Source organism: Palaemon carinicauda, chromosome 7 (assembly GCF_036898095.1).
Source record: "Palaemon carinicauda isolate YSFRI2023 chromosome 7, ASM3689809v2, whole genome shotgun sequence".
Classification (NCBI taxonomy): Eukaryota; Metazoa; Arthropoda; class Malacostraca; order Decapoda; family Palaemonidae; genus Palaemon; species Palaemon carinicauda.
In genome coordinates this window covers 134,514,041-134,535,452 of record NC_090731.1, presented here as the reverse complement: position 1 = coordinate 134,535,452, position 21,412 = coordinate 134,514,041, and the positions used below count along the sequence as shown (strand labels likewise).

Below are 21,412 nucleotides of genomic sequence, written 5' to 3'. Positions count from 1 at the left end.
AAACGCGTATATTGTCTCGATATAAACACACTGGAATCGGCGATAAACGGTGTACACTTTACGTTATACAAGGAATGGGAAAGGAATATAGGATTACAGCAAGTTTGACGGCAAAATATATCAATTACAAGTAACGACCGTTATTACTCATAACATTATATGTGCATGTATATGTATATATATATATATATATATATATATATATATATATATATATATATATATATATATATATATATATATATATGTCTACATATATTTACCAGCAATAACACCACAATTGTACCGTAGTGTCTTTTGGTTTCTCATAAAGTCTCTAAGGGTGAGGTTGCTAGCCGCACGGCCTTTTATTTTTTACCACAATACATGTTGGCAACCATATACAGCTGGGTCAACTGGTTGGAGGTAACCAGGAGTAATCCACGACCTACCAAACGGGAGTTAAGTGCCTTACACCCTTAGCCATATGCAGACATTGGCAGACTCCAGCTTCAAAAGGTGGCCGGTGAGGTAGGTTTACCCCGACGCTTATTTATATATATATATATATATATATATATATATATATATATATATATATATATATATATATATATATATATATATATATATATATATGTGTGTGTGTGTGTGTGTGTGTGTGTGTGTGTGTGTGTGTGATTGGCAACATCAGATTTGTGTAGAGAAATTTTCCCGTAACCATGGCAACATTCTCATGTCGATATAGGAAGCGGTTGTTGACAATCAACACTTGTTTTTAGTTTCAGTAATTACAAGAAGCATTGACTTCCACGGAAGTAAACAAATGAACGCGAAGAGATGGAGAATAAACCACCTGTGTGTTTACATTTGAGTCTCTCGTTCTCTCTATCGTGGGAAAAGGACCTACACAAGTTCTTGATTGTTTTCTTACGCTTCAGTAGTTTATTTTCTCCATGTTCATAAAAAGATAACACACAACATTCTCCTCTACGTAAGGCACACAATGAGAGAGAGAGAGAGAGAGAGAGAGAGAGAGAGAGAGAGAGAGACTTAAGAACAGTTCCAAAGTTATGAGAGGACTGCCTCATCTGATATACATAATGACGAACTACTGAAATCCCCCCGCCCCACTCCTCTCTCTCTCTCTCTCTCTCTCTCTCTCTCTCTCTCTCTCTCTCTCTCTCTCTCTCTCTCTCTCTCTCTCTCTCTCTCTCAAATGTGATTCACAAAATTAAGAGTATCAACTAGGTAACTAATTCACTACTTTTAGCAAACAAATTCATACTGGATTTCTAAGTAAAAAAGGATATATTGACCAGCTTGGATTATTCGGTATGAGAGAGAGAGAGAGAGAGAGAGAGAGAGAGAGAGAGAGAGAGAGAGAGAGAGAGAGAGACGTCTATTTCTCAAACACTTACCTTCTGCTCGACCACTTATGACCTAACACGACCCAAGTTTTCATGACCCATGTCCACTTGTAGCTTGACCCTGTGACCGCCCACTTCCCTAACTAATCTCACACACTAACATTCTTCACAAAAATCTTTTGTGGCTTCGGAATTTGTGTGATCCTTGACCTCGGGTAGTGGGTACATTCTCTTAGTCATTTTCTTGAGAGAGAGAGAGAGAGAGAGAGAGAGAGAGAGAGAGAGAGAGAGAGAGATGGGCGTATTCGATTATTGTTCCACTGCATAACGCATAAAATAAGATACATCAAATGGAAGTGCAGCCCGAATACTAGTGCTAATATCATTTTACTACTGAAATAGAAAAATCTGTCTTTCGTAGCTTTATTTACAAACAAGTACAATGTTATGAAACATATTAACATCAACAATAACACCAAGCGCACATATGTCTCATAAGTGGATATACCCAAAACGAAGGGGGAGGAGAAGACTGCTTCTTCAATTATCTGCATTCCTTTTTATCGTCATCATTTCTTGACACACAGAAAGAGTTCCCACACAAAATTGGGCGCGTGAACATAGACACGCGCTAGCACCTCATTTTCTTCCGTTATGCGAATCGCCTGAAATACGCACTCTCATGAATGAAATTCAATTCGATTAGGTTTTCAATAAACTCAAAATAATATTAAAAGAATAAAATATGAAAAACTTGTGACGAAAATGAGAGGGGAGAGGGTTGTCTACTTGCAAATTGAATTAATCTAGTTACAATAATAGATAACTATAGATGATGACATAACTATTGTAGGAAGTGGGAGGGACAGGATCGCACGCGGATAATGTAATGGAAACAGATTGCCGTACAAGTTTTATTTACTTCAAGAATTTCTCTCATTGATTGTTTTAATTGGTTATGCAATCGCTTTTAAATATACCCAGGTACGTCCAGAGCTGTAAATCCCAAACTCTAAGCAAAATATGTCGTCAATGCAAATACCGATACGTATCAAATTTGTTGCAACACATGTCATTGAAAATCAATGGATCAACTGTACCTAGTAATAACCAGTCTTCAATCTTTCAATGATTTCTACCATCCGATAATACAGCAGACAATAGGCAGAAATTTATATTAAGTCTAGTCTGCAATTTGGTCAGTCACCTCCCGCTAAAGAGATTAAAATTTTTCTAAATTGCGTTGGGTACAACAATATTAAAATGTCTGCAAACTTGTGTCGAGTATAAGGGTAGGCATTATGGAGGTAAAATGTCAAACTCAGAACATTCATTTAGTGGGTATAAAATAAAAAAAAACTTGGATTTAAAGTAAAGAATTGTTCTGTCAAAATTTGAGATGAATTTATGAAATAAATGTCTACTATTTAATTCGAAGTATAAGGAAATCCATTTTTTTTAATAAGAGCTGAAATTTAGTATCCCAATTCAGTCTTGAGATGTACCGAGTATGAAATATCCAAACATTTGCCTTCAAATGTATGTGTTGGGTATGTGGGTGTATTATATGTGAGCAAACTTACGTGATTATAGACTTTAGTCCTGGAGTGCGGTATAGTGTGGGGAGGGGGAGGAATGGTAAGTGACAGCGGTAGTTAAGGAGGGAATGGGACAATAAGAGAATGAGTCACTCATGTCTGCTCCTACTCATGAGTGATGGATCTGACTCATGCTAAATATTCATCATCTAGACCCCTATCTCTCTTTATTTATATTATATATATATATATATATATATATATATATATATATATATATATATATATATATAATATATATATATATATATATATATATATATATTGATACTAGATAGATAAATTTAGATAATATAAGAAAATTAAATATACGTACGAGAGAGAGAGAGAGAGAGAGAGAGAGAGAGATTCCTTCACAACAAGTAAAACCTAGAACAAGTGAGTGAGGGAACGGAACACGATCTTCTGAGGCGGCTTCATCTTAATTGTTGTTTTCTCAGGATTCTACTTCTCCACATGTGGTCAGATTTCGGTTCTCTATCGATGAGAGTGAAGGATCTCGGAGTTTCTCTTCCACGTTGTTGTTGCTGTTTTTGTTGTTTTTTCCTTATATTTCGGAGATGCGTTTTCACAGGTTCTTCTATTTCGTCTTCAACATTTCTACGATTCGTTGTAGACTTTGTTCGTTCGGAAATTGAATACAGTGCCAAAAATAATTCCATGGATTCGTGATCTACTATTCTTTAGCCATAGTTTTCTGAATTGCCTATTAATTTCAACTATTTTTCTCATCAAATAAGGTCATAAAAAATGTAACCATAAAACCAATGGTAAAAATTCTCAAAATCACATCCTGAATCGTATACAAGAAAAGAAAAAAAAAACAGGCTATAAAACCAATCAAGAAAAGTAAATGTGTCCTGTGCAACTTGGAGCCAAATATATATAAAGTATTGAAAATAAAAAAAAAATATATAAGAAAATGAGGATTTGCGCAAGAAAGGCAACGCGAGCATATCTTTTCGGAATCATTTGATGGGCCGACAGCTACGCACGAATAAGAATACATTAAATTGTATGCATTAAACATTCAAATCTTGAAGATGGCGCTATAACTAAAAAAACTAGATCCCCGACAGAGCCAATGAGTCACCGCATGCCCTTGACATCAAACACTACAGCCTTTAAGACGTAGCACAGAAGGAACGAAGGAGGAGGAGGAGTAGGTCAAGAAGCGTGACTTCCCTTCGTTTACAGTGCTTAATGGCAAAGAATCTAAGGCCAAGTATTGAGAGCCTAATGCTAAGCATAATCAATAAATATGGCAACAGACGAGTAAGCCCAGATGGAATTGGAAATAAAAATGAAAGGGTACAAAGTTAATAAGCCTGGAACGAATCTGCAATTTAAAATGACCTTCAAATGTCAAATACGGTGGCAGAGAGAATTGAAAAGTAAGACAATCAGTAATGGTTTGGTAATAAAACTGTTAAACTCATAAAAAACAGTAGCATATAGAACATACACAGGAATAGTACAATTGTACAAATCAGTATAAAATGTGATCTGAACCAATATTACCTTCGAAAGAAAACAAGAATAAAAGCAAATATACCGAGGCCTCTGTTCACAATACGTGAGGAACATCACAGAAGATTCCGCCTCTAAGAATGATAGAAAAAAACACTGGCTCAAATTCGGAGAAGAAAGCTACCACAGCCTACGATTGACAATTGAATGGTCAAACCTATTTGGGTTAGAACCAGATGGACTTGTTCCCACATGCACAGTGTGTGTGTATATATATATATAAAGACACACACACACACACACATATATATACATATATATATATATATATATATATATATATATATATATATATATATATATATATATATATATATATATATATATATCGGTAGAGCAGATAAAATCAGTCCCTTCTTCGTCTAAATTTTCCACAACTCAGACTTGTTAAATGTTCGAAGAAGCAAAGTGGTCATTATGAAACCTGATTCCGAAAGACAAGAGTATACCGACCAATAGCGAAATGGTGTACACCCAACCGGAAAAAGACTAATTTTAGATAGGGAACGTAGATAACTAAATTCTACTCTAATATATATATATATATATATATATATATATATATATATATATATATATATATATATATATATATATATATATATATATAAATCGAAAAGAATGTAAATTTTATCACAACAGACATTTTGCATTAATCACATCATCATAATCTTCACAAAATAAATATCTTCTTTCCCTCTCCAAATTGTTTCATCAAAACTAATTTTCCTTCTTGCCTAGATTAGTAATCCATTTTTCATTCGAAAACTGTAGTTCTTGAGATTCACTCGGTACTGGGATAATGACTTTGAACAATTCTTAAAAGACTTCCATGTTCCAACATTCCTCTTTGTTAAGTCCTTTGAAGATTACTGTGCTTAATGACAGAGGGTAATGCACTTAAGTAATTACAATAATGCATTCCAAGATAAATACCCTCATACTATACGCTCACGAACTAGGAAAATCTCTCTCTCTCTCTCTCTCTCTCTCTCTCTCTCTCTCTCTCTCTCTCTCAGGCCAGTCTTGAAAATCTCTTCTCTCTGGCCTCCCAGATTCCCTACTGTCAAACCTACCTCCCTACCTTCCCTTAAAATTAATCGCTTCAACTGACCCCATTCAACACCAACAGTTGGAAACAGAAATAACATCCAATTACGGACGTCACCGACAAAGAGCAAACAGAAGGCCATAAAGGAAAGAGAAAATTACGTTTTGGAATTCTTTCTTTCTCTCTCTCTCTCTCCTTCCCTCAATAAAAGAGGCACTGTTGGGAACTCTCTGGATTCTTTCAAGCACACATGAACTTCGTCCCAGGACACGTCCCCGATGGACACGACAATGGACGACATTCTAGTGCTTTTGTTGGAGAAAAAAAAAAAGACGGTTAGTCCAATAAATGTCAACTTATTGAATCCACAAGAAAATAAGGACATGTTCAGAAATCCCAAAACAAAGATTCACCAGCAAATAGATGACGTATCTGTCTTGTCAATTACAAGAGGGAAATGCGTAAACAGATAATAGTCACAAGCAGTGTCGTTTAATTATATACTTATATACTTCATAACATGTCTTCGATTTTAAAATCCCACAGCGGATAAATCCGTCGACGGGAATACTTCCCATAATCCCAAAATTCGTTGGAGGCCATAAACTTGTCCTCACGGTCAATGAGAATATTACCCAGCAATAACTATCACTATAAATACATAGCAATATACACCAAACCTCAACCAACACTCATGAAAGGGGTAACACTAAAACATGGGTCTCTTTAAAAAGTAACTTACCTTTGTGAGCAACTAAAGGGACATGCAAGGTGTAAATTCGCACTCTTTTAACACGACAAAACACCACAAATGACAAGATGGAGAATAGGGGATAGGGGAGAGTAATATCCGTAAGAAAAAAAACACTTGAGAGAGAGAGAGAGAGAGAGAGAGAGAGAGAGAGAGAGAGAGAGACTAGGGCAGGGGACCAACAGCACTGACAGCTATATGGTGCAATAGTGACAGACCATGGGTTCAATGGTCACTCCTTATGAAAGAGACTTCCCATAAACTTTTCGATATACGGCGACTTTTATGTACGAGTAGAGTTACCCAAGCGTATAAATACACAAGACATGATTTTACAGTATAACGCATCAAATGTGTGTTTGTTTACCGCAACGCAGATAGTCCCATAAGCATAAAATTCTTTGCGTGAAATGAAGACACTGAATATGACAACATAAGTCGGTGTGCGTGTACTCCATTATCCTATGAGAAACGTTATTCAAGAGACGTGCTAAGAGGTACGGACTTTCGGGACTTTATCATCTGACAAAAAAAAAAAAAAAAAATCTAATTGTTAATATGGATGACACAAAATATGATACATAGCGTAAAAAAATTATCTATATTGTAGCGGTCTCAGAAGAGTATAATGGTAGACTTTTATTATCTTATTAAAAAATATATATTCACAATTTTTACAATTATAGAAAACTGTTCGGATAGAAAATATTGGAGAGAAAGAAATAATCATATTCTCTAGAGGATTGTCAAACCCACGCAGTGTTGAATGCTGTTTTACACCAAACACACGTTATTTATTATTATTACTATCATTATTATTATCATCATCATTGAGAGAGATACTACTGTTCTCTATGCTACAGTTCTAACAAAATCGGTTACGTCGAGTACTTGTTACACAGGCAAACTGCATTCTTGCTTCCTTAAGATCTTTATCCATGACCATTTAGATGTCTTCTGCGACATGGTGGGAATGACATTTCCTTTTGTACGTCCACTGGTAGGTGGAATACAGCGGTCCGCTAAGTGCAAAACGTTGTGCGGCTGTATATATCAACAAACATCTACAAATCTGAATACCAAGGCAGCGACTGGCAGAAGATTTTTTTTTTCAAACCGTATGGGTCGTTCATGCGCAAGTGGATTCGTGTGAACTACAGCACGGGATGCATTGATGTATTTGTTATACAATATTTCATTATAGTCGAACCTTTAGCAGTAATTCTATAAAGAACAACAAACGTTACGATATTTAAGGTGCGCAACATCTCTTCATCCGAGCTTGAAACAATGAAACAAGATGAAAGTCAATCAGCAACGAAAATCAAAACATGAACATCGAATTTACAATTATCATCAGCTTCCCGCACGCACACAACAAATTAGTGGAGAGTTTCACAATATATGAGGCAATCTCGGTGACATCCTTTCTAACCTCGGCTACATATACGTAGCCCGATTAAGTCGCAGTAGCATTTCTGACTGAAGGATATTGAAACCTCTGAAAAATTATTATTCTAATTACATGTTCACTGTTACCATGTATTTGGAGGAAATTAATCATTACGATGAATAACATTACAAATACTAATACTTTGATGGCTGCAATCAAAATGTGTTTGATATTCTTAGCTGTGGATTCACGTGTGTGTTTACCCTTTAGCAATATAAACGGGAGCAACACGCAACAACAACAAGATCGACAGACACAAAGTATCTGGGTTAAATGATGATTCAAACGTTCTTGGTAACCGAATCTAATTCACCCTGAGCCTTTTGAGCCACTTGACAAAGCACCTGAGAAAATATTCCTCCCTTCCTCACAGAGGGACGTAATCTTTCCTCATCCTATAGGCCTCTCACAGCTTTCCTTTCCATCCATTACTGCTGTTCCTGTTCATCTACAAAGAACGACGAAAGACACCAGGCACATGATGCTAAAGATACCCCTCCCCAAATTCATAATTTACAAGAATAAAACAGAAGAAAACAATTTGGTGGTTTTTTTTTACAAGTGAAATGACATAACACTAAAGCCAATAACTGCGCAAAACTGATACAAACGCCCCGTAGTCTTCAACTTCTCAATCGAGACAGTGAAACTCTCCGGGTATCCTGCAATGGGAACACCACAAACACATGCGCAATATTTAAAGGAATTTATGACGCAACAATACGAACTGTTTATGACGACACTAATCTTCAAATCACAAACACTGTTGAAAAGATAATAAACAGAAATCTGATTTATGGGAAGCGGAAGTAGCGACATACACTTGTGAAATGAGGAGTTGGAGGAAGGAAAAGACGGCAGTCTGGGATACGGCATTAAATAGAACCTTAAGAATGAAACCCGGATAATGGATGGAAGAAAGGGGAAGAGGAAAGAAAGAAGGGGGAATGGGAGGGCGAGAAAGGGGTGGGGAGGAAGGATGGGATGAGCGATGGTGAAATGGGGAGGGAGGGACCAGTAGCTGAATGTTATAATAAATCTCTGCCTCTTCAAGCCTTGACAATCTCCTCTAAATCGACATTGGTAGAGAAAGGCGGCGGAAAGGAAGCTGGCCTGGGGAATGGTATGAGTCTCCGGGAGTGCCGAGCAGGGGTCCCTTATCGAGGGGATAATTCACTATAATAAAGGTTATCGCAAAACGATAACTCCCAAAATCCGCAGACCCACCCAAGAAGCTGGCACCCACACACAGGGTTTTCTGAGCTTTTGGTCGTCCAGTGCAATAAATGGCCATGCAACTATTTAGAGCTGGGATCAACAAACCACCAAAATAAATATAATAATCATAATGAAATGCAAATGAAATAATGCATCTTCGTCCGCGTAATAATAATTATCTTGGAGACTATTCAATTCTAAGCAAATTTTGCATCAACCGTGTGGTGAAAATTGATAGCCGATATATATATATATATATATATATATATATATATATATATATATATATATATATATAAATAAACCACAAGGAAAAATTAAAATACCGATTGAATCCTGACCCGTTTCGTATCTAAGACATAATGTAGAGGACTGTTATATTGATAGAATTTTTAACAATATAAATAGTGAAGTGAGAGAACGGACAAAAAAAAAATCATAATTATATGCCACTTCATTTACGACAATATGTCGGTGCTTTTGTGGACGGAGCTCACATGTCAGACATAGTTGAGGTGGGAGCGGTTTTAACGGACTATACTGTGTATATATATATATATATATATATATATATATATATATATATATATATATATATATATATATATATATATATATTCGCAACAATTACCTAGAGAAAATTTGATAAAGATGTTTATTATATCATAATACGTGATGTCATCATTTTTAACAAAGAATTTAAACGGTGCCTGGTCCGATTAAAAGACCCGATTCTCCGTCTTCCTCTGCCCCTTGAGGCCAAAGAGATGGGTAATAAGATTTCCGTTGAATCGATCAAGTGGAAAGCTAACAGCTCGCCCGCCGGTAGTGACACTGATGGGTAGGAAATGTCAGCGCGATGTAAACAAACCTCTATCGGATAATAGAATCGACCACTGTTCTCTGACCCAACTAAAAAAGGTTAACTAAACAATTACCCTGCCTCTTCCTTCAAACCATTTCATTATTATATATAAAAAAAATAATGACACATTCTTCAAATAGTAAACTTTTCAGCTTCTTCAGTTCGTTGTTTTGTTTATAGATACGATCACGACATTGAGCATTGAATCCGAACGGGAAATAAATAAAGAAATTATAACATTTCCTGTTTGATATTTCGACTCCCAAGTTAGGAATACCACAATGCCTACTTCGTGACATTGTGGATAATAACTTCTTTACTTAAGCTTAACCTGACTAAGTTCGAGTACCACTATGAGAAGTCGTTTATTCGTAAATTTAGTGTAAGGCTTCAGTGCGTTTCATGACAAGGTGTAAGGAAATCGAAAATAATATATGGTCTTACCTCAATACCAATATCATGATATTAATAATAATAGTATTAATAAACACTTGAAAGATGTAAATGTCCTTTTGTTTATTGTAAGACAGGTTTTCAATTATAAATAACAAAGTATATTTTAAATTATTCATGAGAAAATGACTGCTTGAACAACATAAGTAATATTTCAAATTACTTTTGCGAAAGAAAAGAAAATCAGGTAAAAAAAAAAATTATGAAAACGTGCTGTTAGTTATACGGGGTCCCTAACATTTCCTTAATCTTATTTGGATGGAAATTGGATAAAATAAAAAACACCACAGAGAACCAAAAGTCTTATAAAAGAATTAATAAAAAGAAAACATGATAAGAACGATTCTATGACTGACAAGAAGAAAAAGAATAATATGCAAAGAGAAAATGAAACGCCCAATAGAGTAAGTACTGTATGTCCACTCACCCTAATCTCTTCCAGAGTGACGGATTTATCGGTATATCGGACGAGCTTGCACGGGTCGAGGGGGTCACTCTCTTTAATTTTGGATGCCAGGAAGAGGCAGACGGTGCCCAGAAGCTGGAGCTGTTCTTTTCGGATCTTCATGAGCGACAGGAAACGGTCCATCATGTTCATGGCTAAGGTGAACACCTCCTCCCCTTGCTGCTCCTCTTGGCATACCTGGGGGTGGAGAGGAAAGAGGAAAACAGGTATTATACATGATTGCCGCTAAAGCTAACTTTCTATGCATATCACTCCATAATTATAATAAGATTAGTATGCATAACATTATAGATTAAAATATATATGGCAGATACACACGAGTGTATGTATGTATATATATATATATATATATATATATATATATATATATATATATATATATATATATATATATATATATATACTATTGTATGCTATCCGCCAAAAATGACGACTAAATATTTACATAAATATGCACACATGCACACACCCCTCACCAGGGTATGACTACTCCCTCTACCCATACCCGAGGAACAGGGAGAGCTCAGCGTGCGTGACTGGATATATATATATATATATATATATATATATATATATATATATATATATATATATATATATATATATATATATATATATGTGTGTATGTATACATATATATATGTATATATTTATATATATATACTATATATATATATATATATATATATATATATATATATATATATATATATATATATGTGTGTGTGTGTGTGTGTGTGTGTGTCAGACACTTGCTCTTTATTATAAAGAGGAGATGAATGTGAGTGTTGGTATGTGTGATAAAGGTTTATTTAACATCTGGAAATAACACAATTAATCTACTGAATATGTCCAACCGATATGCATATAAGACTTAACACAATAAAGACTATTAGTTACAAAAAGATTTTCTCATCTACAGTTAGAGAACTGTCGCGACCAACAAGAAAAAAATATTATGTTTCACGTTAGAGGTGACATCTGATGTCAGCCAACTTATTTTGAGTAGATATATTTCCGGAAATCATTTTTTGTTATCATTACTTATCCGGTATTTCTTTTCTATTTCGAGACGTGCAAAAACAAATGCCCGGGAAATATACATCCACTCAACAATTGACAGGACATAAAAATTAAAGTTCTGTGAAATCAAATCTTGAGACGGTTGGATGACGCAAGACAATAATGACATCTTCAAGGTCACAGTCTCCGCCAGACAGGTCACCGCCCTTGCAAGACACCACCCGTCCAGCCTACCCACCCAAGCAAGTTAACAGCTCCATTGGGGGAGGGAGACAACACGGAGATTGAGGAGGGGGGAGGACGGTAGGGGACGGAGTAGGAATGGATGCAAGAAAAGAAAAAAAATGGGAAGGGGACGAGGCGAGGTGGGAAGGGGTGGAGGGGGGGAGCTCTTTGAGACATCTCTAAAAATACACGCCTCTATCAGGACATAAGCTCTCTCTCTCTCTCTCTCTCTCTCTCTCTCTCTCTCTCTCTCTCTCTCTCTCTCTCTCTCTCTCTCATCTATCAAGAAATCATCACTTGTGGCGTTATTACTCAGTGACGCAGCTGACGAGAGAAGTAAAGCACTTTTGTCCTATTTAGGCTATGACATTTGAATAAGTACCGACCTTAAAGCAACCCCATAAACAAACACAAACACACACGCATTTTATATATATATATATATATATATATATATATATATATATATATATATATATATATATATATATATATATATATATATATATATCCCCGCTATATTTACAGTGTATATCGAGAGGCTGAACATAACTGTTTCTTCCAAAATAGTGTACACTAACAGAGAGAGAGAGAGAGAGAAAGTAAAACCGGAACATAACAAGCAAGTCGGTTACATAACAGCAACATATAAGAGCGCTCTCATCAAAATCACGTAGCCTTGTTGGCACGTGTAAGGACACCAGAAGGCAGAGAACGAGAGAGAAGGGGCAGCTATAACTGATGACGGCACCGTCTAATCTTCACATAGGCAACAAACAAACACATCATCATCGGAACTCAAGCGTAGAACTAATAAGCTCCTCGGTTAATATCAGGACATCACAATAGCAGAATGCTACAGCAAGAGATAAAAGGTCAACGATCATATTCTAATTAATGTTTACAAGGTCGAATAATCGTGGTCATTAGGAGTCACTGAAATGGAAACACTGACCCCAGTTTTGGTGAAAGTAGAAGAAAAGGAAGGAAGGTTTCTGCAAGTGAGAAAGAATGTGGGACGAAGGGGAGATGATGGAGGAGTCTTGTGTTGTGAGAGAACGTAGTGTGGATACCAGTACACAAAAGTTCCCATAACGTGCATAGGCTGCTTAATACATACTCATGACTCACTCACTACTGAGACAAAAATTTATATAATAAAAAGCATCTCCGAAAAGATGTTGAGAAGCTGTTCCCAAAAAGAGTAATGAAGAATATTCACAGAGAGAGAGAGAGAGAGAGAGAGAGAGAGAGAGAGAGAGAGAGAGAGAGAGAGAGAGAGAGAGAGAGAGAGAGACTTTACCCCTTAGTGACTGAGGCCCTATCTGGGTGGACTACTCGATTTTCAGTAGAGTTACAAAGACCAACAGTGATTCTTATCACTGTAAAAAAACTACTCATCTAGTTCACAGAAAGCGAGGGTGAAATATATTACATCACGCAGACATTTGTCACATTTTCTATACCTCGAAGGCAACTTAACTGGCCTAATCGTTCGACGTGAAATTGTTTCTCAAGGCGCGTTAATCGAAAATCTATAGTATCCTTTAGGGGAATAAATATTCCAGGATCATTTATAATAATCTGCTACGAGATATCATTAAATAACATTTTATGCCACAAAAAAGTCCGATTTTTATAACACTTAATCACAAACAGGGGGAACTGAAGATGTTGAGATGCATTAAAATGCCCTTGGACGACCTTTAGCACTGTATGATGTAATTTCTTTTGAGAATCTACATCACATATAGATGGCCCCTTGGTATTGCCACATCTTAAAGATCTTAATGGGAGGCTAGTGACAGTGTAGAGCACCGCGAAATCTACATGACTAAAGATGTTAATTGGGTGGAATTGTACACAACTGCTGTCAGAGCAGCCACATAAGGCAAAATTATTATATCTGTGTTAGAAAGAACATCTAAATAAAATAACAAATAAGAAACACGCCCAATGGTTGAGGGCACTGGGACATTGCAATGGTATGGGTTCAACCTTTCCAGTGGGCCCCATCAGGTTCTTTCCGTCGTACGATGGGAGGAGGGGGAAGGTGAGGAGAGAGCAGCATAAATAAGGGAGAGGGAGGAGTAGTCAGAAGAGTGCTGAAGGTGGTATTGTTCACTTATGGATGCTGCAATCCTACACTCGTCGCTCTCTTATTCCTGTTTTCTTTTTCCCAACACACAGTCACGTGTATTTTACAAATGAACAAACAAAACGCGTCTTTGTATGTGAGATACATCAAATAATGCAGACCCGGAGGTATCGACGCCATCAGATACAAGCACCTGAATATTTCAGGCGATTCAAAATGCACGGATCATGCATCCCACGACGCTGCCTCAGATGTAAGCATGCTAACTCAAGAGGGCTTCGTTGAAATGCACAAACAACAACAGAGAAATCTGGCAGCAGCCAGCTAGACAGCCTCCTCTAAAACGGCAAACTATGATTGGCTAGTCCTCCAGGGACCCTCCTGCTGAAGGGGTCTGACTCACTCGCTGCTAGGGCTGGTGCCGCCTTCCTTAGCAGTCTTTCTCTATGGGTGGCAGTAGTAATTGCAGCAACAGTCCCTTGGTAGTAGCAGCAATGGTTCTAGGAAACAGTAGCACGGGCGTTGCAGAGAGACTAGGCTTGAATTATTAACACACTGGACTTGAAAATTCATAATAAACTACAGTCCAGCAAACGGCATCAATATCAGCAACAGTTACTATAATTATCAAGGTGTTTTGTCTGGGGTGTATATATATATATATATATATATATATATATATATATATATATATATATATATATATATATATATATATATGGTGTGTGTGTGTGTGTGTGTGTGAGTGTGTGTGTGAGTGTGTGTGTGTGTGTGTGAGTGTGTGAACACAGGATCAGATTACCCCAGTTCATTACTGTAGATTTTCGTAATGTTTCCTCATGTCTATTTCTCTCAGCCTTCCATCTCGCGTAATTCTCCTTGGTTGGGTCCCCTCATACTCTCACCCCCGATCTTTCTCTTTTACAATTCCTCAATCAGTATCCCTCCCTCCCTGCCTAGAGCCCTTACACCTCCTGCAGACCGAGACAGTCCTGCTGCCGCGGCTGCTGCCTTTCCAACCCGACCAGACAAAGGACAAGAGGACCTGATCGGAGGGCCACGAGGGGAGGACAGTGGCGGTGGCAATACACAGACAGGGACAGACAGACGGAAACCTATTGCCCCACTTCTCTAAAAACTACAGAAACTAACCGCCTTACATAATCCTGATCTGGTCAAGGAAATTGTAGTAACCAAGCGGTGCCCCTTGGAAGAAGGAAAACTATTTCATAACACTAATTTCACGAGAGATACAGAGTACTGAATACCTTTAAACAGGAATGTTTGGTAGTCAGTTGTAATGACTTTCTGGGTCTTGCATAATATGACGGAAGAGAAAACGGTTGGCAGACATAAGAAAGGAAGTGGAGCGAGATTTTATCTTAAGAAACGCGAGACTCAAGGTACTCATGAGTATTTTTTTTTAAATGCAGTATATACGCAATTTACAACCTTCCAAACAGCCTTCCTTCTCGACGTAGGGACACTGCAATTGGCAATTGAGATGCACTTAGTTTTCGTGAAATGCATTAATCCCTTACCCTTGGAAGGGAATCACATTCATTCTAAAATAATCTTGATGCTACAAACGGACATTGCATTCTAACCAGAACAATACATCGTCTTATATTTACCACAAGGATCCATTGTGCGTAATCTCATTTGTGTTGCTTAAAGTAAACACAAGACATTGGTTATTTAGTGTTCATGATAACAAAGAATAATCAGAAATAATAATAAAGAATTAGATAGTGTGATAAATGTTTTGGTGGATGGAGATTCTTTCTGTGGAAATGGTTGGAGAAGAAGCATCAATGCAAACAAGCCTTGGTTTAAAGACAGGGGTGGGGATGAAGAAGATGCCAAATTCAATTATTTATTTATTAGTAAAACCCATACCCTAATGACAATTATTGAAAAGGAATTTTATGAAAATAATATCGAGAGAAGACATGACCATGAATATCAGCCAAGAACAAACATCAAGAAATTTTAGGTCTAGAACAAGAAAACATTGACCATACGAAATGTATTTGTCACTGTAACCATTCCATGAAATAAAAGTTCAATAAGAATACATTGGCAGTAAACCATTCATTTCGGGATGACTCTTAGCTATCTATGAGATCCGCAAACTAACAGATTGTTTATGATGAGTCTGTAACGATATTACAATATGTGGGAATGTCGTTACCCGGATTAGCAAAAGCGGTATTCAAAGTCAAGCTAAGATATATCCATTAACTCAAAATTTTTCGCTCCAAAAGACAGAAGAAATTAGTTTTTGTTGCCTGCCTTTAGTTCTTGGAATAGCCAAAGCCTTCAAACGGAAAAATAAACATGAAAGGTTTATTTTCTAATGTATGACTTCAACCATTTGGCCATTTGTTGAAGAAAATGGAAAAAATATGAAATTAACATTTAGAAAATAATTTATGAAGAAAAACCTAATTCCTTTTGTAATACTGTAGTTGATCCTAGGACAAGTCGCATAACTTCATGTTCTACCAACTCAAGTTAAAAAATAATATCCTAAAGAAAGATTTTAGCTATTATACATTCATGTAATATGCCATCAGGTCAGCAATATGCCAAGATTCTTAAAGATTTGTAATCAATCATGTTGATAACAACTTTTACAAATCTTTACTGATTAAAATAGAAAAAAAAGCACATACACACATGCCAATCATGATAATTTTACTCAAGTATAATTTCATATTCATTAGAAGACGAAAAGATTCGAACGGTGTGTACTTTTGATTGAGAAGATTAGAAAGGCTACGCCCGGGCTAAACAGCTTAGGCCTTTTATGCCATTACTTTGAGTATCACAGAAGCAATCCTGTACTGGACTGAATTAATGTACCCAGCTATTACCATTTAGCATTGTGAGAGCCCTTTTCACGACCACAATCTCTGACGCATTTTCAACGTCAATTTTGTAAAGGACGCCAATAATGTGTTACTACCTTTATTATCAAGATTTAGTGCAATAAGTTTTATAGCTTAGTAACCCGCACCCCCTCTCTAAAATACTGATTGACCCGATTCATATGCGCCCCCAGACAAATCAACATGCATATTTTCCTTTTTTCATAGTTTTAACTACTTGCGTAAGATTTCTGTACGAAATGGACCATTAGCTTTTAAACAATCCAGACCCCATCATTTAACCTTTTTTTTCATTCAAATGAAACTATCAACAGTATCAGCCCGAAGTAATTTTTCCAGATTACCATGGAATCGATTAAACCACAATGAAGAAGATATATTAGACTATAAAAAAAAAAAGTCACCACTAGACTGGCTATTCTATTTACACTGACAAAAAAAAATCTATTTTTTATTCTCTTTGAATATTATAAATACACTCATTAATTCCCTACAGCTCGGCACATCATTCATGCAGTTCATAATGGGCATCAAATTATATAAACAAATGCAAAAATAATTAAAATAATAAATAAAGCAAGGTTATTCACATTACACCATCCATTCAAACTGAAAACAAGCAAAAAAAAAAGACGAAGAGGCCGTTCATCAAATCACAGATTAGGCCTAATTACTATCAACCAGGTAATGGACCTATAAAACCACTCACTTATCGGTCACAAGAGAATTGTCGTGAATTCCCCCGTTGAGAATGTTCTGCGATCTCACTCTCAATGGAATCTCATATCATAATAAATATTTAAATAAAACAAATAATAATACAGGCATAACACTGATGTTTGGCGTACTCCGCATCTTAGTGATGTTAGATCTTATGACATCGAACATAAAATATCAACAAAACATTATTCAACTTTATTCTTAACCACACTTTCTATAACGGTTAACTAGTCTAGACTGAGTGATGTTACACATATCTCTACAAAAGAAATGTAAGATGACAGTTTCACGAGAATCAAATTATGGGCAAAATGACCTCCGCTAATATTTATAACAAATATTATAACGGTTTAATAAAGGAACGATTAACATCTCGAGAGAGAGAGAGAGAGAGAGAGAGAGAGAGAGAGAGAGAGAGAGAGAGAGAGACATGTGAGGGTTTCTTAATCACATACATCATGACGGGAGCGATTATTTATACAGGATCTAGGCCTATAGACCTATACCTACCACCACTATACTTCTCCCTAGTCACTCTCTACAACTATAAAGCCTAGTGAAAGTTGAGAGGCGGAGGGAGAAGTTACTACGGATAATGCTGTTAGAATTTGATGGCATCTGTGAAATAAAGGTATTAAAGTGCCATTGATGATATGATTTCCAAACACCTAAACAAAGTTAAATAAGCTACTGACAACGACTCACACGCTGTCAAACGAAATACGTTGTACCCAAAGAAAACATGATATAAAGAATATTAAGTATGTATACAGTATATACACCCGCAATTATCAGCATATAGCAGAGTATCGGATAAAAGTAATATAATTCATAATATTAATACAATAAAATAGTCTATAGAGAGAGAGAGAGAGAGAGAGAGAGAGAGAGAGAGAGAGAGAGAGAGAGAGAGAGAGAGAGAGAGAGAGAGAGAGAGGGTGTAAAATACCGGTGTTAAGAAATCTTACTTGACTTACATTTAAACATCCCCACTTGCATAGTAACAACTAACAAACAAAATACCTGACCTAATCATATATGCGTAAAGTATATATCTGCTAGCGCATTTGCGTTTATCCACATAATTTGGAACACCCATTATTTCGCTGTATTTAAATCAGACATACATAACGCCTAATGATTTCTGAAAGAAAATATATTAATGGTAAATGACCAACAAATAAAGTTTGGATCTACCACTCCTACTTCCTAAGTTAAAGTTCTAGACTGATATTTTTTCATCGTCATCAACCTCGTTATCATCATCATCATCACAAAGAGCTAAAACTAAGATAGCTCATCATAACGGGTCCTTGATTATTTTTTCGAGGGCATCATTTGGACTATTCGGCAAGTCACATTTATTTGCCAATCATATTTTTATAGCTTTATTGAATATGTTAGTTTATTCGTTTCATATCGTTAGCATAAATGACCTTTACTTTAGTTTTTACATATCAATTCGTACGGCAACTTATTGAACTGAATAGTATGCGTGTCTGGTATTGATGGAAAGGCTGTTTTTCCTGTATTTACGTTGCATCTTGGCTCCATGGAGCATAACCCTCCCCGTATTTTTGTTTTCACTGGAATGGCGTACTTCTATCATTTCTTTAGTGACGAGCGTTAAAACACACATTCTATAACGATTCTTGGATTATTAGGTGACAAAAGAAGACTCAATAAACTACAAAAATTCTATTTCATATTCGTGTAATATAAGTGAGAAAAGGAGAAAGTGATTTTCAGTGAAGTAATATTTAATAAAAAAAAATGATTCTGCCCTTTGAAAAATATGTTTAATTCCATTTCAACGTGACACGTACACAAGTGTCCAACTGTTTGGCACAGAAAGTTTTACTCACCAATGCAGTGAGCTGCGTATAGTGAAAATACTATTAAATTCAGAAGCCAAGCAATACTAAAGACTACAATAAAGTAATTTAGCGATGTTTAGTAAAAAGGGCCCAGTTATATAACTCCAGCCTAAAGAAATGATTACGTAATGTGATTTTGCAGCAAAAATCTTAATATACCAAAGACCACACCGTAGTTGAAAAATATAAACCAAGGTAACAAAAATACTGCATTATCAGGTCAATTCCTTTTCGTTTGAAAATTAAAGGATCGCAACTCACCTAGCAACAGTAATTACGACTGTATAACAGTTTCACGATTAAAAGTTTCTCTAGGAACAGTCAGCCTCCTAAATAATAATTATTTTCCTTTATTTATGAATTATATGTATATAGCTAGTTCTCATTTCCGAGTGCCCTCGCTTAACAAATAATCTGCTCAACTTCGTTGACACATCTTGTTGCCCTCTGAGTTTACGAGTTTAAATAGACTCTAGATTGAAAATAATTAAAAAACTGAAAATGATAAATACAAGAAACTAAAGAGACAGTCACTGTAATAATCAAGATGGTAATATTGAAATATCAATAAAAATAATACAGAAGTATTAATAATGATGACAACAATAATAATGCTTAAAACAATAACAAGAGTAGGCGGCCACAAAATTGTGTCGTGTTTCTCCTCACCTGTAGCATCCAATGTGCGGCCATCTCCCGCATATAAGGTTCTACGTCCGTTTGTACGCATGAAAAGTAACTGGAATTGGGCATATATTTCTCCTCGAGGTGTAATAGATTTAATAAAACTCTGTCATCCTTGAGTAACACAGGATCGAGATACGCCTTGCACTTCATGTCCAGCTCTACGGAGGCATTTTCGCAACACAAAAGGTCATTTGCGAGGTCCATTTTGGTGTATATTTCGAAAAGGAGACTTTGAGGTAATAAGAAAGCAGTCACAATTATTGACTCATGTATGAGGACTGGACTTAAGTTCTAATGAACCCGAAAGGTTAAGAAGAAGCTCGTAATGAACATTTTGACGGACCTTTCTTTTTCTGGTGTTGACTGCGTTCAATTGCGTAAATATATTTAAAATGACTAGTTGGATAAACCTTAATCAAATGACACACACCGAGGAAATATTTTTTAAACGAAACTTGAGACGGAGTTACTGGCTAGGACAACTTTTCCTCAATTGGGCTTTAAATTAAAAAAAGGAAAAAATTCTTATGTATTTTACTCGTAATACCGTAGAGCACACACGTTGTTTTGATGTAATGAGGTAGGATGAGAAAAGTGGCATCCGTAAAACGAAAATTCACATTGTCTTCAGAGCTCTCTCGCGCACACTGCACTTGCATCAACAGAGAACAAGGTCACGAAGGCCGGAGCGAAATCAATGCATACGTTCCCTTCACGATCTCCGGCCTCACTAAAAGCGCTCGAGGTCGGTCGGGACTCGGCAGTAAGATAGCTGGCCAGGGCTCCCACACGTCAAGACCAGAAAATCCCTAGAGCAACCCTGAAATATCCCTAGATTGGACAAAATCCCTAGATGAAACCTTTCATAAAATTTGGAAGTAATACTTCAGTTTGCTGGTTATTATAAAGAAAAATTATCATAAAATTAATACAAAAAGTTCCTAAAATTTGTTAAAAAAGGATGCAAAATTCCCAAACTAGGGACAAATTCCCTGCCTGGTACTGGTGGACTCGAGTGAATTGTAGTCGCAACCAGACTTCACCTGATAGCTGTCTGTTGCCAAGTTTTAACAAAATGTTGACAAGTCATTGAAGAATATGTTATACACTATGTTATTTGAACGTGTTGATTATATTATTCCACACTGTCAATC

General features: G+C 36.3%; 1 protein-coding gene across 1 annotated transcript in view; it reads right to left on the bottom strand.

Moving 5' to 3' along the window:
• Window positions 1-21,007, bottom strand: part of LOC137644020 (G1/S-specific cyclin-D2-like) — a 71,639-nt gene extending 50,632 nt beyond the window's left edge. The window contains exons 1-2 of the mRNA XM_068376900.1: window positions 20,241-21,007; window positions 10,696-10,911 (exon numbers count right to left, since the gene is read on the bottom strand). Coding sequence (XP_068233001.1) covers window positions 10,696-10,911; window positions 20,241-20,462 — 438 coding nt within the window. The 5' untranslated portion in view covers window positions 20,463-21,007. The remainder of the gene's footprint in view (window positions 1-10,695; window positions 10,912-20,240) is intronic.
• Window positions 21,008-21,412: the final 405 nt, after the last annotated feature.